This window comes from Trachemys scripta, chromosome 14 (genome assembly GCF_013100865.1).
Source record: "Trachemys scripta elegans isolate TJP31775 chromosome 14, CAS_Tse_1.0, whole genome shotgun sequence".
NCBI lineage: Eukaryota > Metazoa > Chordata > Testudines > Emydidae > Trachemys > Trachemys scripta.
The window spans coordinates 4,201,121-4,225,570 of NC_048311.1; the positions used below are offsets into that span (position 1 = coordinate 4,201,121).

A 24,450-nucleotide genomic window follows, 5' to 3' on the forward strand; every position below is an offset into this window, starting at 1 on the left:
TGGAGGGGCTTCTAGGGCCTTTTTATATCCTCTACTATGTGGAAGATCCCTATTGTTCTTACTGTGGAAAATCACAGCAGAAGATGGCGTTTGAAGTCACATGGGCAAGTCACATGTCCATGCATGATTCAGTTCTTTGCAGGTGGCAGCCATTGCTCACATGCTACTTTTGAACATTCCCAGGAAGGCTGATCAGATGTGGATTGAAGTCTCATAGGGTCCATTGTCAGTTAAGTGTTTCCTGATGGGGCACTTAATCTGAATAGTCCCTTCTCAATGAGCTGGCCAAATGCTTCACTACTTAGAATCAAACACATTGAAATACAGATACATAGCCAATACTCATAACTTCAAATACATAAATGCTACACACATACAAGTAGTTTAATCACAATCAGCAAACTACAACCTTTTCATAGATATCTTACTTGACCATCTTTGTACAAGATTTGTTGCAACTATATGACAGTGGTTGCAATAATGATGTATACGGTCATAGTTCATTTAGAGAACGTCACACCTTCCAAACCCAAACTACTCAGTGGAAATTCTTCTCACTATTTTGAAAAATCATCTGTAGCTGTCAGTACAAACTGGTATCGCTTCTGTGGTACTGGATATAGCCCAATTAAATCTGCTCCCAGCACTTCCCAGGATTTAACAACCTATGTGCAAGAACACAGGCTAGAATTATCATTTGGATCTTTCCTATGACATTTTTATTATAATCCCATATATAGTAAGCAAAGTAAACGTTATAATGTGGTTTCTATAGTAGCTGATGTCTCCACACAGTCAGAATCTAACTTTTGGTGTTTTTCGCAAGTAAATAAATACAGGCCAAACTTCTGCAACTGAAAACTTGCATAAATACACTGTTCCAGCACAACGGGCAATAGAAGTCTTTACTGCCCTGTGTCACATGTGCACTTGTTATAGTTGATCAGAGGCTTTATTGTGCAGCAGTAATAAATACAGATAATGATAAACAATTCGCTTGGCTAATGTTTAAAAACACTTCAGATGTATTTAACATGGGGAAAGATGCCATCCACTCAGATCCACTTCATTGCAGTGCTTGTAAAGTTAAGTCCAATCCAAGAAGGACATTTGCCTTGCATGATATCCTGTATCAACTCCTGCAACGCCGGGAGTTACAGCACTCCTCAGAGAGCGGAGCAGGGAAACGCTGCTGTGTGTTCACACTGTCAGCTGCCAGGTATTAGTCATTTTAATTCTAGTGATTACTTCACACAACAAAGACTCCCAACTGAGTCCAATCAGCTTTGTCTTTAAATGGAAGAGTTAAATAATGTCTAGAAGAATTCTTCAGACAGATCCTACCTACAGCCATTCTTTTCTGTTACACTAGCAGTTGGCCTCCCTACCCCTGCTTAGTAAGTGAGGTAGCTGAGGGTGAGCCCCTCATTCAGGCAGGCTAAGCACAATTCCACTGCCCATTACTCATACAATAAGGATAACAACATTTCACTACCCCTGCATTCAGTAATAAAGTGATTTGGAACCCAAAACCAGCCAAAATGGATCACTTTGTTGAAGCAGTTCCCCCTGGTACACACCTACACAGAGTAGTTGTATTTATACAAATACAGTCTGTTCCTGAAGTCTTCTCGTCCAGCTCAGCGCTAGATGTCGGGGGGGAGGGCTCATTCAGACCTGCCTACACATCATTGAACCTAACACAGTGTACGAGCCTAACAGCGACTGCAATTGTCAAATCTGATTTATTTGAAGCTGTGTCTGTGCTCAGTAGTACAGGTGCTGAAACACCTGGTTGTACTATAGATCTAAATGTTTTATTCAATTGTCAATATAATATCCAGGGTGAGCCTATGTGAAAGTGGAAGATCTAATAGTCGAAAGTCCCAATCCTTGTATTTATTTTGTAAGCTATTATATATATTTTTGGGTCTAGGCCCTGTGTTACAGTCTTCCTTTTAAAGGGGAAATAATAAATCACTTGCTAGGGATGTTGGTCTGGTGCGGGTGCATTGTAACTGCAGCGACATAACAGATTATTTTTGGAGTGTTATTCATAAAAAAGGCATTTGAAATTATTAAGTGTGTGTGTAACTGTCTTATGGTAAAGAGAGGTAGTGGATTGCTAAGGAGAGAAAGAAAGTGAATCCCATTAGAATGCACAGCATCCTGGATAATTTTCATGAAGCCCTGCCCCTACCACCTGCAATTCTGGGAGTTCTTAGACAAATCTCATAATCCTCTGCTCCGATGGATCAAGGTGGCCATTTTCCTTCATGGAGTCCTGCTTGGCAAGTCAAGTTACAGCATCCCCAGCTCAAGGAATTTCCTGGAAGGGAAGGGAAGTGTTGTGTCTTTTGCTCTCTACACAATAGGGAGCAGTTCTGAAATGTTCACAGCAGCCAGAACTCAAGGGTGGAGTTTAAAAGGTAGTTAATAATGCAGACTACCAATTCCTACTCCTGGAGGAATTCTGTGCCACTGCCCATGTGCAGAATTCATGTCTGGTGCAGATTTCTTTTCCCCAGAGAAAATATATTCTGCCTGAGAAGTGCTGCAGTTCTGCCTTTTGCTCACCAGAGGCCACCATGGTCCGGCAGCATGTGGCTATAATAGCTGGCTTTCTAGGACCACAGCGGCTTCTGGTGGGCAAAAGGTGAAACTGCAGAACTTCTTGAGCAGAATGTATTTTCTGCAGGAAAAAAAAAATTCTGGGCATGCGCAGTGTCACAGAATCCCCCCAGGAGTAGAAGTTCATCAGAGCACCCTGCCCTCAGAGCCAGGTTAGGACAGACAGGGCACATGGGGCTGCTGGGTGGATCACAGGCTGGGGTTCAGAATGGCTAGTAGGGGACACCGACTGGGGCACGGATTCGGGAATTAGTGGGGTGATAGCGCTGAGTCAGGGGCTGAATGGCAGTGGGGGTGCAAGGCCACGTGGGTCAGGGGGGCCAACAGCTACCAGGGTGTCCTTTCCCTGGCATGCAGGCTCAGAGGACAAGCTGGACATGGTCCACGGGTGCTAAAGTGATCCCCAGGTGCAGCCGTGAGTACGCAGGGCCCAGGTGCTACTGACAGCCCTTGTGATCGTGGATGCCCTAGGGACAGGAGGAGGAGGCTTTAACCAGCTGGGGAGAGTGAAGGAAGCAGAAGTGAAGACAGTTCTTGCACTGTGGGAGGCAAGAGACCAGAAGGGATCCTGCAGTCCAGTGAGTGGACCACAGGGAACACGAGACAGCAGCCAGTGGGAAGGCCTGGGCCCCAGAGGAGAGATGAGCAAGACGGAGGAGGAATGGACAGGAGCACACAGAGCAGAGGCAGGTCGGGGCCCCAGAGGAGAGATGAGTGAGACAGAGGAGGAAGTCCCAGTTCATAGGCGAGACAGGACTGGGTTATGGAGCACGGACACCTGATCTGGAGATGGAAAGAGCTGGCAAGTTCAGTGGGGAGGGGAGGCAGCACCCCCACATAATGCGCTGTTCAATCGGCCTTGGGGAAACTGGGAGAGAGATGATCTGTGAGATGCCGGTACCTGGGCGCCGGGCAGGTGGCAGCCCACAGCACTGCAAGTGAGAATGCCCCTGGAAGGGGGACAAGGGCCAGGCTCCCCTGGTGAGACAGAGCCCAGGAGGCAGCTGGGTGCTTGCCTCTGGAGCAGGCTACTGTCTCCCAACAGCAGCAGCTGTCATACAGGAGGGGAGTCATCACAGCTAAGGGCCAGGGGACACGGTGCAGAGTACGGTGGGGAAAGGGCTTCCATCAACCGCACTGGCAGCAGCAGAGTGTGAAATAGCCCCTGGCCTGCTGTGGAGAGAGTGTGGGTAGGGCTGACGGTGAGAACATAAGAATGGTCATACTGGGTCAAACCAATGGTCCATATAGCCCTGTGTCTTTTCTTTGATAGCAGCCCATACCAGAGCTTCTGGAGGAGTGATCAGAACAGGGCAATTATGGAGTGATCCACCCCTGTCTTCCAGTCCTGGCTTCTGGCTGTCATAGGTTTAGGGTCACCCCGAGAAGGGGTTTGCATCCCTGACCATCTTGGCTAATAGCCACTGATGGACCTATCTTCCAGGAACTTCTGCAATTCTTTTTAAACCCCGTTATTCTTTTGGCCATAAGAATATCTGGTGGCAATGAGTTCCAGAGGCTAATTGTCCATTATGTGAAAAAGTACTTCCTCTTGCTTATAGTAATTCTGCAGCCTATTAGTTTCATCAGGAGAGTTGGCAGCCCTATATTTGTCTCTTTTCTAAACTGAACAGCCCTGATCTTTTTAGTCTTTCCTCGTATGGCAGCTGTTCCATACTTTGGATCATCTTTGTTGCCCTTGTCTGAACTTTTTTCAGTTCCACTATATCCTTTTTGAGATGGAGCGACCAGAACTGGACATTGTATTCAAGATCTGATAGGAGTATGGATTTTATCGAGGCATTATGATATTTTCTGTTTTATTTTCTATCCCTTTCCTAACAGTTCCTAACATACTGTTAACCTTTTTAACCACTGGTGGGCAGTGAGAAGAAGTTTTCAGGGAACTATCCATGGTGACTCTTGGGTGGTAACAGCTAATTTAGACCCCATCATTGTATATGTGTAGTTGGGATTGTTTTTGCCCATGTGCATTATTTTGCACTTATCAGAATTTAATTTAATCTTCTATTTTGTTGACCAGTCACCCAGTTTTGTGAAATCTCTCTGTAACTCCTCGCACTCTGTTTTAGACTTAACAATCTGGAATGGGGGTCTAGGGCATAGTCTTACATCTAGCGTGGGGACCGTGTTGCAGTGAAAGCCAATGCAGAGGCTGCAGTAGCAGTGAGGTTCCCCACTACCTACTGAAATCACTAAGAACTGGGCTAAGTGGTGGAACCTCAGACCAGGGCAGTGCCAAGGTGTCAGCGAGCAGCAAGCGGTAGCAGTAGCCATCGCTGCAGGGTTTAGCCGTGGCAGAGATGGCAGTGGTGAGAGTGGGAAAGATGGCAGTGAGCAGCAAGCAGCAACAGAGAACGGTGGCAGAGAGCCGAGGAGAGCTGAGCAGTTTCAGTGATGAGTGTAGTAAAGAGGGCAGCAAGCAACAGGCAGTGGCAGAGATAACAGCATCAAGCAAGCAGCAAGCAGTGGCAGAGAGCAATGGAGGGGTGAGCAGGGGCAGTGGCAGTAGCAGAGGCATTGCTTGGCAGTGAATTCTGGGATTTCACTGACCATCTGTGAGTGGGGTGCAGCAGAGGGGGTGGGGAGTGGGGTGTAAAGGGACGTTTGTTTGTCACACTCTCACCCCACAAGGTGGAAAACTGAGGAAAAGGCCACTGGCCAATGAACTCTGAGGTGGGTGTTTACTTAGCGTTACTTGCTTTTGAATTATGGTTGTGGTGTTTTCCCCAATTGCTAGGTTCCCTCTCCCTTTTAATAAATCGTTGGTTTTGTTTTTGTTATACACAGACTCAGTGGTTGTGAGAGGGGAAGTATTGCTTCTTAGAGGCGCCCAGGGGTGGGGTTCAGTTTTCCCAGAATTGAGCCAGTTCTGTTTTGCATTGTTAAGAGGAACCCCTAGATATTGGACCTGGCCCTTGTTGCTGCTGACCCCACTTGGCAGAGGGGTTACACCAGGATCGACAGCATAAATGTTCAGTGAGATTGTGAGCTAGATCTGTTGTCTTTGCCTTTGTTCAGAAGGACACAAATGTTCCCTTCTCCACACATCCCTAGGAGAGTTCCTGTATTCTGGCAAGCATGACATATGCATACAAAAAAAGAAAATCACATGTGTGATGTATGATTCCCAGCTATTAACAGTAAGTCACTGCTGCACTGCTGTGTGTTACCCTCGTTTGTACCCTAATTTCTTCAGGAGAAGGCTATTCAGTGTCACAATAAGGAAGAAGATTAGTGAGCCTGTTAATAAACCCTCTCCTTCATCTCTGTATACTCAGGAACAAGATCAGGGCTGTTTCCAAAAATCAAATAATGGAGACAAAAGGAGGGAGAGAAAAACAGTAACAGGTATTAGCTTATTGTGTTAGTCATAATTACAGCTAAGTGGACAGGCATGAGGAACATACACTATGTTTGTACTAGAGAGATATCTCCTGTGCTTATCTAAACACAGGGCTAGAAATCTCTTATGTAAATTCTTGTCTCCTGCAGTAGTTTTATTTCCCTTTAATTCGATATGAGCATACAATCAACTAAAAAAAATGCACAAGCCAAAACCAATAACAAGATCAGAAAGCTACCTACGGGGAGTGTGGGATGGAGAGAAAGTCTGTCCCTACAGCCACTGGAAACTCACAAACAAGTGCAAGAAGCTGGTTCCATCTTGGAAAGGCCCCTTTGCGACCACCAACAAGGAATCTCTTGTTTTGACCCAGATTATTATTATCAAACATCCAAGGATTTTGTCCAAAGCCCTTTGAAATAAAAGGAAAGGCTCCTATTTACAGCTGGGTGGAATTTTTTGCACCAATGAAAAATGAAAGGAGGATTGTGAGAAAAATATCAGTGAAGAGTTTCCCTCATGTGGCCAGCTTACCCAGCATTGACAACAATGAAGTTTTCACTGATCAGGGGTGCCAACCTGAGTATACCGGCATATGGACACATTTTCTGTGGCCCCAAGACACACCACTGATAAACACCATTGGGGACCCTACTGTGTGGTCTGAATAGTTTCCCCACCTGCCCTTTCCTACCCATCCATTGTTCACGCCAATGGAATAAGCCTTAAAAGCCTGCATTAGCAAAGGGCAGTGCCACATTCTCTTGTAATAATTTGGGGCCTTCTGGGGAGGCCCAAGAATGAGGAAGTGAATCACAACTATAGGTCCAGCATGGTTGTTTTCACTGTTCAATGCCTTCTTCCCCCAATGTTATTCCAGGAACAATGGTAATATTGATTACATGGGTCACTTAGTGTGTAGACAAGCATAGCTCCAATATCAGTAATCACTCATTCTGGACTTCCCTCATCAGAAAGCTGTTCCGGGAATTCTTTAGTCCTGGGGGAATTCTGTGCCAAAAAATTAAAAATTCTGCACACTAGATTTTAAAATTCTGCATATTTTATTTGTCAAAATAACACAATATAATCATGCCAGTTTCAATTATTTTGGTAATTTATTTCAAAATAGCTATCAAGTATGTCTGTAAGAATACAGACCAAAAAAAGAAGAACCCTACCCTACAGCCCCCCTGCTAAGAACCCTGCTAAGTCCCAATAGTCCATTCAATGCTCCCAAATATCATTAACACAAGTTAATGTTTCCTACTGATGCCTTGTGCCCTTCCGTAATGCTAAGTTCACCACACTGAAACTCTGACAACCAGAAAATAAAGCATTACAGCATCTCCGTGCTCAAATGACCCCAATTTACATTTGGATCGTTACCGCTACCCCAGGCCCACAAGAAGCTAAGCAATTTTCAAGACAATCTGAGTAAAATGTGGATTTTATGGCACTCCAAAAAGTTCTCTGTCAAACAGTGAGTCTCAACCTTAAATATAGCTAAGTTACTACTCCATTACATAAGAAGAACATAAGAACGTAAGAATGGCCGTACTGGGTCAGACCAAAGGTCCATCCAGCCCAGTATCCTGTCTACAGACAGTGGTCAATGCCAGGTGCCCCAGAGGGAGTGAACTTAACAGGTAATCATCAAGTGATCTCTCTCCTGCCATCCATCTCCACCCTCTGACAAACAGAGGCTAGGGACACCATTCCTTACCGATCCTAGCTTATAGCCATGAATGGACTTAACCACCATGAATTTATCCAGTTCTCTTTTAAACCTTGTTATAGTCAAATGTATAACAAATGTTTGTTATAAAGTGATGAGAGCTGTGAAAGTGTCATATCCCTCAATGCAAACCATTACAAGCTAGGTAAAGCCAAGTTACAGGACACCTCTTATTTATAGAGTCATATATTTAAAGGCCAGAAGGAGCCATTAGATCATCTAGTCCAGAGGTAGGCAAACTATGGCCCACAGGCCACATCCACCCCGCGGGGCCCTTCTGCCCGGCCCCTGAGCTCCTGGCCCGGGAGGCTAGTCCCCAGCTCCTCCCCCGCAGCTTCAGCTAACTGTGCCACCAGCGCAATGCTCTGTGTGGTGGGGCTGTGAGCTCCTGGGGCAGCGCAGCTGCAGAGCCCGGCCTGACCCAGTGCTCTGTGCAGCACGGTGGCATGGCTGTCTCCAGCTGGGCGCTGCGGCTGTAGCACCACCAGCCACCGGTGCTCCAGGCAACACGGTAAGGGGGCATGGAGCGGGGGATAGGAGTGGATAGAGGGCAGGGAAGTTTGGGAGTGTGGTGGGGGGCGGGGGTGTGGATAGAGGTCGGGGCAGTCAGAGGGTGGGGAACAGGGGGCTTGAATGGGGGCAGGGGTTCCCCAGGGGAGCAGTCAGGGAGAAGGGGTGGTTGGATGGGACAGGGATTCCCAGGGGGGCAGTCAGGAATGAGAGGAGGGGTTGGATTGGGCGGCGGGGGGCAGTCAGGGATGGTGGTTCCAGGGGCGGTCAGGGGACAGGGAGCGGGGGGGAAAATGTCACCCAGTTACTCGGGTATTGAGCACAATAACTGACTAAAGCATCTTGCGGAAAGGTGTCCAGTCTGCCTTTCTGGGATCCACCACTTTCCTTGGTAGTTTATTCCAATGGTTAATGACCCTCACTGTTAAATATCAGAGGGGTAGCCGTGTTAGTCTGGATCTGTAAAAAGCAACAGAGAGTCCTGTGGCACCTTTAAGACTAACGGATGTATAGGAGCATAAGCTTTCATGGGTGAATGCCCACTTCGTCGGATGCATGTAATGGAAATTTCCAGGGGCAGGTATAAATATGCTGGCAAGAAGCAGTATGGAGATAACGAGGTTAGTTCAATCAGGGAGGGTGAGGTACTCTGCTAGCAGTTGAAGTGTGAACACCAAGGGAGGAGAAACTGCTTCTGTAGTTGGCTAGCCATTCACAGTCTTTGTTTAATCCTGATCTGATGGTGTCAAATTTGCAAATGAACTGAAGCTCAGCAGTTTCTCTTTGGAGTCTGGTCCTGAAGTTTTTTTGGTGTAAGATGGCTACCTTTACATCTGCTATTGTGTGGCCAGGGAGGTTGAAGTGTTCTCCTACAGATTTTTGTATATTGCCATTCCTGATATCTGACTTGTGTCCATTTATCCTTTTACGTAGTGACCGTCCAGTTTGGCCAATGTACATAGCAGAGGGGCATTGCTGGCACATGATGGCATATATAACATTGGTGGACATGCAGGTGAATGAACTGGTGATGTTGTAGCTGATCTGGTTAGGTCCTGTGATGGTGTCGCTGGTGTAGATATGTGGGCAGAGTTGGCATCAAGGTTTGTTGCATGGATTGGTTCCTGAGTTAGAGTTGTTATGGTGCAGTGTGTGGTTGCTGGTGAAATATGTTAAATACGTGTCCTTTATTTCTAATAGGAATTTGTCTAGTTTTAGCTTCCAGCCATTGGTTATTGTTGTGCCATTCTTGGCTAGACTAAAGGACTGTCTAGGACCTGCTGTTTTCTCCTCCTCTTGATCTTCATTTTGACAAGCTAAACAGATGGAGCTCCTTATGTCTCTCACTGCCAGGCATTTTCTCCAGTCCTTGAATCATTCTTGTGACTCTTTTCTGCACCTTCTTCAATTTGTCAACATCCCTTTTACACTTTGGACACGAGAACTGCACTCAACATTGTAAGGTTGGTCTCACCAGTGCCATAGACAGAGGTAAAACAACTCCTCTCTGTATACAGGATCACCTTAGCCCTTTTTGCCCCAGCATCGCACTGGGAACTCATGTTCAATTACTTGTCCATTATGACCCCTGAACCCTTTTCAGAGTCACTGCTGTCTAGTATTTTACTGCTGTATTTTACTGTTCGGCCACTAGGTGGCAATGTATGTAACATCCCTTGTTTAAACACACCTCAACCAGACCTGGCACAGAACATTAAAGGATCTTATGATGAACACATCTGGTGTGTATAACACAGCTTTGTAGCCAGTCCTGATCTGATACAGGAACATGGCAGGGACCAGAACACCTAGGCCAGGGGAAAATAGAACATTGCAGCTACTGTCTTAGCCACTCAGCCATTCTGATACCCCTTGCCAACCTCCCCCGCCCCCAGTGTGTTTGCTCAGATAGAGCCAGTCTCTGCGTGGTCACAGCTCCAGACACACACAGCATATTAACCTACTCACAGTACAGTCTGAATCCTTTATCACAGCTCCAGACACACACAGCATATTAACCTCCTCACAGTACAATCCAAATCCTTTATCACAGCCCCAGCAACACCAGCCCTGACCTGTGTGCCCAGATGCAGTGTGAAGCGTGGTATGTGTTTGTGGGAGAAGCATGGGGCCATTGCTAAAGTTCTAATTGTATCAGGAGGGAAATTATATCTGTTGATGCCCCACTTCCATTAGCACCTCCTGGGGATGAAATATCTCAGGGTGCAGCTAAAGGATTACAGAGTCTGCACCTCTGGGTCACCAGCTGGAATCCAGTCCAGCGCAGCAGGGAGAGACAGCAGTTCCCATCCCATCTAATGGTAATCTGGTTTGCCCTGTGTGAGTTGAGTTTGCTGAGTCTCAGTTCCAGCTTCAAAGTCACAGATCCACCACCTAACTCAGCACTGACTGGCAGACTCAGCCCATGTGATGCTGTCTTTATAATGATTCTGCAAATTTCATAAAACCCAACTATGCAGGACTTTGGAAGCAGACATTAAGGTTATGGTCCCAGCTCCCCAGGGCCATATCATCCAGGATCATTCACTCACACAGGTTTGAGTGCTCAGTGGGAATACAGGGTTGGGTGACTAGCTGTGCTTGGGGACAGTGTACAAAGGGGCAGGCAGATCTAGCAGGAAGAGAAGAGATTTGCAGATGGACCAGGAGAATGACACATGAGAGAGGAAGAAAAGACTGGGATTGTTTCCCTTACAGAAGGCAAATAAGAGGGGCCTTGCTAAAAGCACATGAAACAATGAATGGGACAGAGGCAGGAGATCAGCTCCCTGTCTCACAACGCAAGAACGGGGGGCATTTGATTAATGGGAAAGGAGGCAAATTCCAAACCGATCAAAGGAAATACTGTTCCTCACATGGTACAAGTAGGGGGGCTGGAGTTTCTCATGTGAGCATGTGGCTCAGAGACACAGAGCCTAGTTATGTGTGGGGTTCTTCTTTGTGCAGGGGGTGGGGGCGGGTGATGCTGCGATGACATGGAATGATGTAAGAAGGACTCGCTGGAGAGACATGGTGGGCAGGGCTCTGAGATGCTGACAAGCCTCAGGCTCACTGGCTGGCTGTGCTCGGCCAGGGGAGTGCGTGTCTCAGGAATTTCATTGTTCACAAAGATCTGTAACTCTTGAGGGCTTTAACAGTGGCTGATAACTAATAATTGATACATAATAATTAACTTAGCACCAATAACTGGTAGATTAAACATTTATTGTGGTTATTGTTTAGTGAGAAGGGTTTTCTCGAGCCTATTTAGTTTAATAACAACAATTCTCAGATGTCAGCTTTGTTTGGATTATTGATCAGCAGTTAGTAAAGACAGCACTTCCACAGAGAGGCATGCAGTTACCCATAGCTCTGGAAGACCTGCCCTGTAGTTGTCTGACAGTCTGTGGCCAGTCTGTAGATAGTTTTAATGCCTCCTAATGTCTTAGGGTAATTATACTCTTTGTTACCTTTGTTTATTATTTTATTTTGTATCTTTTCCTCCCCTTTCACACGTCTCCTTATTTTAGGTTATTTCCTAACACAGTTTGCAGTGAAGATTGCCAATCTCTCTATAACAACACTTTTTAAAAATACTCTGAAGGTCATTGCTTGGTAAAATTCTATTCCTAAAGCAATCGTTGTCTTAACTGCTAAGCATTATGGGAGTCTTGCTCCCAGCCAAGCCTTACTATAGTTCTTAGGCTACATCTACACATAGGTCAGGTCTACTCTACAGATTAATTTTGGTATAGCTACGTCACTCAGAAGTATGAAAAATCCACTCACCCCCGAGTGATGCTGTTATATCAAACTAACCACCAGTGTAGGCAGCACTATATCGACGGGAAGGCTTCTCCTTTCAACATAGCTACCGCCTCTTGTGAGGGTGGATTAACTACACTGATGGGAGAAGCTCTCCCGTTGGCATAGTAGCATCTTCACTAAAGCCCTACAGTAGTGCTGCTGTGCTGATGCAGCATTTTAAGTGTAGACCTGCCCATAAACCACTACAGTGGCACACCTGCACTGCTGCGGCTGTAGCGCTTTGGTGTAGACACTACCTACACTGACGGGAGAGCTTCTCCCATCAGCATAGGCACTCCAGCTCCCCAAGAGAGGGTAGCTAGGTTGACAGGACAACCCCTTCGCAAAGGGGTGTGGATTTCTCACACCCCTGAGAGACATTGCTACACTGAAGTAAATTCCTAGTGTAGCCCAGGCCTAAGAAATTCCTTGACACAGCCTGTGTGCCCTGCTGTCCCGCCATGTTGTCCCTGAAGGTGTTAAAACAGAAGTCAGGTGATCCCCTAAAGCCCCACTGCACCTTCCTCTGGAGCAGCTGGTGCTGGCTACAGTCAGAGACAGGAGATGGGGCTGGGGGAGCCCTGGTCTGGTCTGACTGGACAATTCCTGAGTAACTGTGTCCAAGATCCCAAAGGACAGCAGGGCCTCCTGGGGCCATGATCTATGTGGGTGGGTGTCTCTCTAAAAGGCTGTGTTCCCAGAACATCATTCTCATGCCACATGCATAGAACTGGGATGGCTGGGACGGTGCTGCCCACTAAGAACTGTGGCATAGGTAGGGGGTTGCCTGTGTGTTATGGTCTCCGTTGATGTGGTGCCTGGTTCTCATGGTGAGTAGCTTAGGACAGTTTGGGAGTCTCTTGTTCAGGTGACCATGTGTTCATTCTCTATCTGTATTCTCAGGGTACGTCTACACAGCAAAAAGCAAAAAACCCGCGGCTTTGAGTCTCCAAGCCTGGGTCAACAGACTTGGCCTCCTGGGATTAGAAATAGCTGTGTAAACATTTAGGATCAAGCTGGAACCCAGGCTCTGAAACCTGGTGAGGGGGAAGGGCTCAGAGCCTGGGCTCCAGCCAAAGCCCCAACATCTACACGGCTGTTTCTAGCCTTGCAGCTGAAGCCCACAGCCAGAGTCAGTTAACCAAGGCCCTGAGACTCAGGCTAAGTCTACACTACAAATCTCAAAGTGCTGCCGCAGGAGCGCTCCGGCAGCAGCGCTTTGATCTGCCTGTGTGGTCACCTGCGAGCACTTGGGAGAGAACTCTCCCAGCTCTCTATGTAATCCACTTCCACCAGGGGATTAGATCCGAGCACAGCTCCCAGCGCTCGGAGCCTGTCTTCACTGGCGCATTAAAGTGCTCGGGGGTGTGTGTGATTTTTCACACCCCTGAGCGAGCAAGTTACTGCGCTGTGACTTGCCAGTGTAGACAAGCCCTCAGTACCACAGGGGTTTTAATGCTGTGCTGATGTACCCACAGGGTGTTTGTCTGGCTGGGCCGAGTATGTCTGTGTGGATGTATATAGCACTCCCTGCTGGGTGATCGGTGTAGGTCAGTGGTGGGGGTAGCGAATGATTACTCCTGAAATGGCTGTGGGGAACTGACTGGGCACAGGACTCTGGTTTGTTGCAGTTTAGTGGTTTTGCACAGACACTGTAACATTTGGCCCAGGGGTGGGTGAGGGCGTTATACAGGGGGGACCTGGGCTCCACTGAACACATGTCCAACCAAAGGAATCAGCCATTGCAGAGAACCTGCAGCTGCAGAGAGGGAATGAGCTGCTTGCTCCCTGCACGACCTTCAGCTCCTGGAAGGTTTGTGCTAGGAAATTTGTGATGCAAAACCTTTTTTCCTCGAAAAATGCAGATCCAGGTCAACCAAAACAATTTGTGACTCAGAGCTGCTTTTGTCTAATTGTTTCAGTAAAAAAAAAAAAAAGGGAAAAAAGAAACCAATTGTGGGGAAATGTCCGAACAGTTTCTTTTGGAATTTTTACGCAACTAATTGTTTCGAATTTTTGTTTTGGAAAGACATTTTGTTTTGGATTTCCCGTCAATGTTCTTTTTTAAACAACCAGTTAAATATATTTTTAAAACTATGACATTGAAATGAAACATGTTTTTCAATATGAAATAAAAAACATTTTGCAACATTTAGTTTCACCAAAAAAATTGAAACATTTTCATTTGGGCTTGATCCAAAATCAGTCTTTTCCCCAGTTTGCTGGACCTTCAACTGAACCGAATATTTGCACAGCCCTTGTCGAGCCCGGCATTGCCTTGGCTCAGGGCCGTGGCTGCATGGCCCAGCCCAGCCTTCGGGAAGGCCCTGGCAGGAAGCCCACAGATTCCTCAGCCCGAGACGGTTAGTGCAGGTGGCTCTCTGAGGAATGGTATATGTAGCAGCTGCAAAGGGACTGGCTCTCACACTGTGAGCCATGGGGCCCCTCGCACTGCTGGGCTTTGCCTCACTCTGGGCTGGGCTGGCGCTGGCTGAAGTGGTCCCCACTTTCCGTAAATGCAGACGCTATTTCTACAGAGGAATTGAGCCCCAAGGGTTTGACACTACAAACAGAGCTAACATTTGCCAGAAATATGGAGGAACATCATTTCGCAACCTTGTACGCCAAGAGCAGCCGAATCCTGGTCTGGTCAGCTTACACTATAGATGAAGGAAATTGCACAGATACAGTCTCAGAAACATGGAAGGTGGAGCCACAGGTCAGTCTTTCTCCTGTCTGAATCTCTCTGTGTCTCATCTAGGCACCACAACATGGAGCTCTTGATGGCTTTGCCACCTGAAGTGCAGGTGACACAGAGACCCATCCCTTAGGTATGGGGCCCTGGGGCTCCCTTCTTCCTTCCCTGAGCAGCACCAGCAGGGCCCCTCTCAGGGTCCCCGTTTGAACTCAGAGAGGTGGGGGTGGTGGCTGAGTGCCCCAAGTACTTTCCTGGCAGCCAGGGTGTCTCTGCTTTGGTGTGGGGGCCAGGCCTACTGTGCTCTGCCCTCTTGGCACACACAGAGCCTCCTGCTGGGAGGGGTTGGCAAGGACCCAGAGCAGAGGGGCTGGGACTTAACTCCCCTTGCATTGTATGGGACAGTTCCCCTGTTCATAGCTATATTCAGGCTCTCTGCAGACTCAAGCAGGTGTCACTGTGTAAATCACATTCGAGTCACATTTTCAAGCTTTTCTGTGCAACCACAAGAGCTAGAGACTTATTCTTTTTTTAAATGCAAACTGAGATTCTGCCATGGTCCCAAGGAACCAGAGCCCACACATGGGCATAGAGCTCCTCTGCCTGAATCCAGCCCTGAGTAAGGCCTTCCCCAGGGTCCGGGAGGGGGACAAAGGGCACTTGGACTCAGCATTGCAATACCTAGTGCATAGGCACCCTGAAGCCTAATGGAACCCACGACAGTCCCAAGTGAGGTGTGCAGGCTCCATGTACACTGCATGGGGAGAGATGGGCGCCTGACAATGGGATCCACAAAAGCCACATGCTGAGGAGGAAGCTGTCTAAATTAGCCAATAGGAAATGCTGAGGAAAGGGGGGTTTCCTAAGCCCTGCCCTCAAAGAGATTTAGAGGCCTGAGTCTGGGCTGGAGGGAGGCATTTCCCCTCACGTGAGATTCACAGCTGTGCACCCTGTCATGGCGTTAGCTTTTTCTCACAAAAAAACAGAAAAGGGGGTGACCTTCCCCGCCCCCAACCTTTAATCCAGTGATTAGAGCACTCCCCTGGTATGTAGGAGAGCCTGGTTCAATTCTACCCTCTTCCTGATGTGGAGAAGGGACCTGAAGTTGGGTAACCTCCTTCCCAAGAGAGGGCTGAGATGCCTGGTTACTCTGATTTGGGTCTTCCATTATGTATGAATAATTAAGCCTACATTGGAGCAAGGGGACTGCATATTGGGTTTCCCACATAATGCTCTAACCACTGAACTAGAGAGTCAGTCTCACTCTCTCCTTGGCCTAAGAACTATTTCAGTATTCATACACAGTGGAACAGCTTCAGCAGGAAACACTGAGAGACCTGTCCCATAGGCCAGACACTAAGGTACTCTACACAAATGGGGAGAGACCCAAGTTCAAAGCTTTTCTCCCCATCCTGCCATATGTGCTGGAACGAGGGGCACTGCGGGTGCTGCCGCACCCCGTGGCTTGAAATGGTTTCCATCATATACAGGGTTTACAGTTTGGTGATTACGATGGGCAGAGAGAGGGGGGTGTCTTGGGGTGTTTCCCTCTTTTTATAGTCCTGTCCCCCCATCGAGAAGCATTTCCAGCTGAGATTCAGGAGACAGGGTGTCTGTGTAATTCCTTTGTTTCGAATAGACCTGTTTGCCAGCTTCTCTTTGGGCAGGGCTGTGGTTTGGAACATATATTAACAACACCATACAGGGGAATCTTAGAACTTCTCACACAATGTTGCCACACATATTTTATCAGGACAATATTGACCAGCAACTTACGAGTTTTCAAATGATACCTTACAAGACATGTCTTTTGTACAAAGATTATTACAATAGTGTGTAGGGTGTGACAGGCTGGAAAAGGCCACAACTGTCCTAGGTGACAAGTTTCAGAGGGGTAGCCATGTTAGTCTATTTCAGCAAAAACAATGAGGAGTCCTGTGGAACCTTAAAGACTAACAAATGTATTTGGGCATAAGCTTTCGTAGGATGGAGCCCACTTCGTCAGATGCATGAAGTGGGTTCCAGCCCACGAAAGCTTATGCCCAAATAAATTTGTTAGTCTTTAAGGTGCCACAGGACTCCTCATTGTTTTTGTCCTAGATGAACATCTCCTAGCCAAAATAACTGACAGCATTATAAAGTAGTTTGCAGTGTTGCTGTAGCCATGTTGGTCCCAGGATATTAGGGAGACAAGGTGGGTGAGGTAATATCTTTTATTGGACCAACTTCTGTAGGTGAGAGAGACAAGCTTTCAAGCTTACACAGAGCTCTTCTTCAGATCATCTTCATACCTGAAGAAGAACACTATGTAGCTTGAAAGCTTGTCTCTTTCTCTAGCAGAGGATGGTCCAGTAAAAGATATTACCTCATGCACCTTGTCTCAGCATTATACAATGTCAGAGCTCATTAATTTTATAAAGCAGGTAGTGAAGATTTATATACCATTGGGAGACATTTTAATAAATGTAAATTGCAAAAATTAGGTCAAGGAGTGGAGGTAAGAATACTGTAGTTTTGCTTATTGATTGGATGTTGTGATATATGTGTGGGGTTTGTAACTCTCTTCTCTTTCTACTGTTCTTCTCAGTCAAACAACCAAACAAACCCCACAAGTTCATAAAGGGGAAGTTGAGATCAAATGAGTAACTAAAGGGTAAAAATCCTTATGAGAATGTTTTAGCTAGTAAAAAAACAACCATTACAAAGCAAAGAAATTCAGAGTTAAGGTTAAACTTGCTGCACAAGAAACACAGACATTCAAAACTCTGGAAATCCATAGTTCAGGCACCCAAACAACTGTAACTCTGTCCCATAGAGAGCCCAGCAACACTTTACCCCTCTTTATGGATGCAGTATCAATAGTGTGCACCATAGGGCACTGCATTTATAAGTCACCTCTCTCATACTGAATGCACTGCTTTAGTTTTATGTTAGTCCTGTTTGTGCAAGTGCCATAATGCCGTGATCTGGGCCAGGAGACACACAAAGAATGGAGGTAAGAATGCTCCTCCTGCTGGGAGAACTGCCCAGCGCATTAAATCATTTGCTGGCAGGGCCGGCTCTAGCATTTTTGCTGCCCCAAGCAGCAAAAAAAAAAAAAAAAAAAAAAAAAAAAAGCCGCGATCGGGATCGGTGGCAGCTGTACCACCGCTTCATTCTACAGTGGCAATTCAGCGGCAGGTCCTTCGCTCCTAGAGGGAGTGACAGCCCCGCCGCCGAATTGCCGCCGAAGGGCCAGGCCTGCCACCCCCTTCTTCATTGGCCCCCCCAAGCACCTGCTTGCTAGGCTGGTGCCTGGAGCCGGACCTGTTTGCTGGGCACTGTAAATCAAACAGATAAAGCGGGAAAAGAGGGGGATTCAGAGAAGGGTGATGAAAATACATAGAGTCAAGAGACAGAGATTGGTTCTGCCCTTGATACCCTGTTGCTCTGTGTGTCATGGACATTTTGATGAAAGTTGAATGTAAGGACTCTGGCCTTCTCTATTTCCAGCTGGCTGGTTTATCAGAGACAAACATGGAAGGAAAACTGCTTCAAGACCCGAAAGGAAAAAAAACAAACCAGAAAGGAAACCAATCCATCAAAGAAAAACTGAAAGAAAGGCAAGCCATCAATGAAGATTATGAGAGAACACACTATGAACGGGGACACCTGAACCCAAACTCCTTCCAGTGTGGTCAAGGCCGAATAGCCACCTTCACGCTCACCAATGCAGTCCTCATGGACCCCTGCTTCAATAGGGTCAATTGGTATGAACCGGAACGACATCTCAAGATACAGTTAACAAACAGCTGCCTTAATGTGAAAAATCAGAAAGGGAAACACTTTCTAGAGCAGTGCCCGATGAAAAATATAAAATCCCCATTAAGAAGGATGACAAAGGAACATCAATCGAGATGCTGAGAGGATGGTGGTGCCCAGCCACATCTGGAATGCCGTTTGCTGTGAGCACTCTGACAATAACAAGAAATTCTCCTTCGCCTTCCTGGGGATGAACAGGCCAGACAGCATCCTGGAGCCCCTGAAAGTGACACAGCTGAACAAATTGCTAACGAGGCTGTATGGGAATCCTTCAGGGCGGCCAATCAAGATTTTTAATGATGACTGTAACAAAGAAGGCACAAAGGCACAGGATGTTGTATTGGAAATAACCAAACAGTTGCGCGACACCTTTCCAAACTGGGGAAACCATCTCTCAGGAAACAAAAGGCCTCAAAATAACCCCCCCTGCCCGCCATTGTTTCTAGTAAGAAAAAGGCAAAGCCTTAGCAGAAGCTGAAGGGGGGGGGGGGAGGGGAAGGAAGGAATGCAGCATAGACAGAAATTCCAATAGACCTTTTAATTGAAAGCTCCTGGGGCCTGTGTAACTGCATGAGCTTGTCAGTGTCGATCTGCCCCTAACTCTCCTCTCTTCTCCCACCTGGTGCTTGTCAAACCCACTTGTTAAATCTTGTCTTAAATTATTCCTTGGTCCTTCCCCCATTTTGGTGCAGCTGGAGCCCCACTGATGCAGAGCTCTGCCCATTTACACAAGCTGAGTGTCAGCCCCGGCTGTTTGCAAATTCAGCCCGGCTCTGGGTTACACTCAGAACAGGAGCTTCTCACCCAGAAAGGCTGGGAGTTCAGTCTGCCTCTAGTGAAACCTCAGTTTTGCAGAAGCCTAAGGAACCAATGGAGCTGTGCTGGTGTGACACACGCCACGTAGAGCTCCAGGTAGCCCTGCATCACTGTGTGCGGTACCACAGTCTGTGCCATGGGGCTACAGCTCCATCTGGGCCTTGCATCTCTGTGTGTCTGTGACACGGGGCTATTTACCCACTTTCAGGAAGTGTTTAGGGCTGCTGGGATGGCGGGTGCTAGAGAAATGCAATGATGGTGATTTACATAACGCTGGTAAATATTGTGTTGTTTTGTGATTATTAAAATCAGCTTTACGTTAAAACTCTACACTTCACATCTCCAGATTCCACAATGGAAAATTCTTCTTTGATGACACTGGTAAATAAACAGAATGAAAAATAAAAAGGTTCTGATTGCAAATAGCACCCTGGGCATTGCAGCGCTGCCTTGGCTTTGACCATTTGAATGTGAGAGGGCAGCTGGAGAGCCACAACACCATCACAATGCCCTAGGTCTGCTAGACTCTGGGTTTCCTCTCTCACCCATTTCCAGAATCATGGCCCAGTTTCAGGTACTTTCAGGTGTCTTACAAGGGGAGATATTCAAAGACATGATAATACATGTTTATTAACTACAGAAAGAGAGATTTTAAGTGATTACATGTATGAGGCATAAAAGCCAGAATTGGTTACAAAGAAATAAAAGGCAAAGTGCAAACTAATACCGAACGTAACAAACTAACTTACAGCAGTCTGGCTGGACCTTCAGCCAGGACCACTCCCACAGTTCAGTGATGTTCCATTTGTCTTTCAGACGTTGTTGATGCTGCGAGTAGAGATGCGGGTACAGAGGTGATGTGTGTCCTCTGTTCCTCAATTTTATATCTTTTCCTCCTCTTTGAGAATCATCCCCAGCTGGGATTCAGATGACAGCCAGTCTGTTTACACATGAACCTCCAGCTAAGATGTAAATTTCTCACTCAGACCCTTCTTCCTGCCAAAGAATGGCCGCTTCACCAGGTGATAATCCATCTGATTGTGTTGACACCTGGCTGAGGCATCACTTTGCCTTTGTCTCTGAGGAACTGGTTTGAACTGCTTCCCCAGATTTGGAATATGCCTTAGTAACATCATACAAGGAAATGCCTCTGTCTTCACGCACAAGGTCAGCTCCCAGATTGCTGCACTGGGCAGTACAGTATGGGGAGAAGGTGACCAACCCTCTGTGGAGAAAGAAGTGGTTCGGGACTATTTAGAAAAACTGGACGTGCACAAGTCCATGGGGCCAGATGCGCTGCATCCGAGGGTGCTAAAGGAGTTGGCGGGTGAGATTGCAGAGCCATTAGCCATTATTTTTGAAAACTCATGGCGATCGGGGGAGGTCCCAGATGACTGGAAAAAGGCTAATGTAGTGCCCATCTTTAAAAAAGGGAAGAAGGAGGATCCGGGGAACTACAGGCCAGTCAGCCTCACCTCAGTCCCTGGAAAAATCATGGAGCAGGTCCTCAAGGAATCAATTATGAAACATTTAGAGGAGAGGAAAGTGATCAGGAACAGTCAGCATGGATTCACGAAGGGGAAGTCGTGCCTGACTAACCTAATTGCCTTCTATGATGAGATAACTGGCTCTGTGGATGAGGGGAAAGCAGTGGATGTGTTATTCCTTGACTTTAGCAAAGCTTTTGATACGGTCTCCCACAGTATTCTTGCCGCCAAGTTAAAGAAGTATGGGCTGGATGAATGGACTGTAAGGTGGATAGAAAGCTGGCTAGATCGTCGGGCTCAACGGGTAGTGATCAATGGCTCCATGTCTAGTTGGCAGCCGGTTTCAAGCGGAGTGCCCCAAGGGTCGGTCCTGGGGCCGGTTTTGTTTAATATCTTTATTAATGATCTGGAGGATGGTGTGGACTGCACTCTCAGCAAGTTTGCAGATGACACTAAACTAGGAGGCGTGGTAGATACACTAGAGGGTAGGGATCGGATACAGAGGGACCTAGACAAATTAGAGGATTGGGCCGAAAAAAACCTGATGAGGTTCAACAAGGACAAGTGCAGAGTCCTGCACTTAGGACGGAAGAATCCCATGCACTGCTACAGACTAGGGACCGAATGGCTAGGTAGCAGTTCTGCAGAAAAGGACCTAGGGGTCACAGTGGACGAGAAGCTGGATATGAGTCAACAGTGTGCTCTTGTTGCCAAGAAGGCTAACGGCATTTTGGGCTGTATAAGTAGGGGCATTGCCAGCAGATCGAGGGACGTGATCGTTCCCCTTTATTCGACATTGGTGAGGCCTCATCTGGAATACTGTGTCCAGTTTTGGGCCCCACACTACAAGAAGGATGTGGAAAAATTGGAAAGAGTCCAGCGGAGGGCAACAAAAATGATTAGGGGTCTGGAGCACATGACTTATGAGGAGAGGCTGAGGGAACTGGGATTGTTTAGTCTCCAGAAGAGAAGAATGAGGGGGGATTTGATAGCAGCCTTCAACTACCTGAAGGGGGGTTCCAAAGAGGATGGAGCTCGGCTGTTCTCAGTGGTGGCAGATGACAGAACAAGGAGCAATGGTCTCAAGTTGCAGTGGGGGAGGTCCAGGTTGGATATCAGGAAAAACTATTTCACTAGGAGGGTGGTGAAACACTGGAATGCGTTACCTAGGGAGGTGGTGGAGTCTCCTTCCTTGGAGGTTTTTAAGGCCTGGCTTGACAAAGCCCTAGCTGGGATGATTTAGCTGGGAATTGGTCCTGCTTTGAGCAGGGGGTTGGACTAGATGACCTCTTGAGGTCCCTTCCAACTCTGATATTCTATGATTCTATGAAATCTTATAACTTTATATACAATGCTGCCACACATATTTTACCAGGCCAGTAATGATCACTGAACATGAGTTTTCAAATTATACCTTACCAGGCATACTTTGTACAAAATTTATCATAATCTTGTGAAAATGGTGAGCATAGGGTACAGACTGTCACAGAGATATGCCAAGGCAGGAAGGGTAGGCAGGTTCCCTGTTCCCAGTGACAGTCCATGGAAATGGGGGCCAATTTCTGGGAGTCCAGTACTAATGAAATTCTTCCCTGCATGGGCCTAGAATGGAGCTCAATGGGCGATTCGCTCCTCACGGTTTCCTTGCTGACAGGTTGGTCGCTTGTTCAGAGTCAATATGATCCAGGTCAGGTGGGTTTGTTCAATTCCCCACCTTTCCAGACAGCTGCGTTTTATTGCCTCCAGTGGCAATAAAACCCAGCACAGCAGCCCCTTATCTATGCAGAAGGGGTGATAATTAGCATCCATTTCTATGAACTGATCATTTTTCAGAGCTCCTAGAACAGACGTTCAGGATGCACATTGTGCTGATGTCAATGTCTGCAAAATTCACCTGAGTCTTTAGACATGTCAGCACGGCCCATGTTTCATTATCGCACCCCAGTGCACTTGGCTGTTCAGAGCCATCACTCCTCATCCCCACCCCAGCCAGACAGCAATGTTACCCTCACTCAGCAGAGGGCGGCGTCTATTCACTCCAGAGATTACAGCCACTGGGATTAGGCCTGTGAGCCTATTAATCACTCTGAGGAGGACCTTACTGCACTGAATTTGATGAAAGTACTAGCTGAGTAAGGGGCTGCTCAGGGTGAGTGGGGGGTTCGCAAGCTGGATTTTAACAGGGCCGTCCCTAGCCATTTGGGTCCTGGGAGGCAGGAGTTGTGGGGGGGGGCACTTTTGGGGGCCCCGCAGCCAGTGTGGCCCGGGGGATTAGCGGGCAGGGGGGCGGGAGCAGCCCGCTCTGCTTCCCTCTCCCCAGCCATGTTGTTCGGGGGAGGAGGCTTGGGGGAAGGGATCCCCCCACCCGCACTCACCAGCAGCGGCAGAAGCGGAGCAGCCTGGCCCCAGTCCGCTCCACTCCGCGAGCTCCCATCCGCGGCGCTCCGCTTCCCGCTGCCAGTGAGAGCGGGGGGGGGAGGGATGGCCTTTCCCCACCCCCGGAGCGACAAAGCTGCGGCCGGGGCAAGGGAAGCGGAGTGGGCTGGGGCCGCATCGCTCCGTTTCCCGCCGCAGGTGAGTGCGGGGGGCGTCCTTTCCCCAACCTCCCTGCACTCACTGGCGGCGGGAAGTGGAGCGCGAGCTGCCGGAGTGGAGCCGGCTGGGGCCACGTTGGTCCCCTTCCCGCCACTGCCCGTGAGTGCAGGGTCGCTGGGGGAAGAGATGGAATGGGGGCGGGGCAGGGGGAGGAGGGTAAGAGGCAGGGCGGAGGAAGTTGTCCGGGGCTCCTATACCCCTATAGAGATGGCCCTGCCCCTTGCAGTGGGTGCAGCCGGCGGGTGGGCCGGCCGAGGGATAGGGCTGGTCGGCAGGGCTGGTGCTGCCATGTATGCAGCATGCAGCTGCTGAGGGCACCATGAAATTTGGGCAATTTGGTGCCCCAAAGTTCATAGTGTCCTTCACAGCTGCATATGCTGCGTATGCCTAAGGACGGCCCTGGATGTTAAGATATCGATCCTCATTCTGATTTTGGTCTCAGGCACACAAAACAGTCAGTGAGAGGAATGAAAAGACAGGCCCCTTCTCTGCAGATCCCAGTGCCAGGGTCGCCCAGTAATCCGTTCCACACACAATGCAGAACGATGTTCCGAGCAGGGCTGGCTGATCAGCGTAACGCGGTGGGAGGGTGGGAGCAGATCACAGCATGACCGGTGCAGCCTGTCCAGGGCCAGCTCCAGCGTTTTTGCTGCCCCAAGCGGCAGAAAAAAAAAAAAGCTGCAATCGGCGTCGCTTCGTTCTTCGGTGGCAAGTCCTTCCCTCCGAGAGGGACTGAGGGCCCCGCCGCCGAATTGCCACTGAAGAGCTGGACGTGCCGCCCCACTCCGTTGGCCGTCCCAAGCACTTGTTTGCTGTGCTGGTGCCAGCCCTGTGCCTGTCCGCACGCGGCCCATTGCCATTGGGGATCCTTACGTTACCCATCTGCAGCCTGAGCCTGGTGCAGGGAATGAGCAGCTCTCTCTGGGGCTGCAGCAGTGACACAGTGCGCAGCCCAGGGGAGCACCAGTTCCCTCCCGCCCTCTGCGACGCTCTGACTGACTCC

The 24,450-nt window shown here is 48.1% G+C and overlaps 3 protein-coding genes across 3 annotated transcripts in view; 2 read left to right on the plus strand and 1 right to left on the minus strand.

Moving 5' to 3' along the window:
* Window positions 1–24,450, minus strand: part of LOC117887162 (butyrophilin subfamily 1 member A1-like) — a 292,990-nt gene that overhangs the window by 118,851 nt on the left and 149,689 nt on the right. The window lies entirely within an intron of this gene.
* LOC117887197 (butyrophilin subfamily 2 member A1-like) overlaps window positions 1–24,450 on the plus strand; it is a 305,733-nt gene that overhangs the window by 66,128 nt on the left and 215,155 nt on the right. The window lies entirely within an intron of this gene.
* On the plus strand, window positions 14,467–19,421 carry LOC117887208 (endonuclease domain-containing 1 protein-like). Its single transcript, XM_034789565.1, has 2 exons — window positions 14,467–14,772; window positions 18,241–19,421. Exons 1-2 carry the CDS (start codon window positions 14,647–14,649, stop codon window positions 18,649–18,651), a joined length of 537 nt encoding a protein of 178 aa, XP_034645456.1. The 5' UTR covers window positions 14,467–14,646; the 3' UTR covers window positions 18,652–19,421.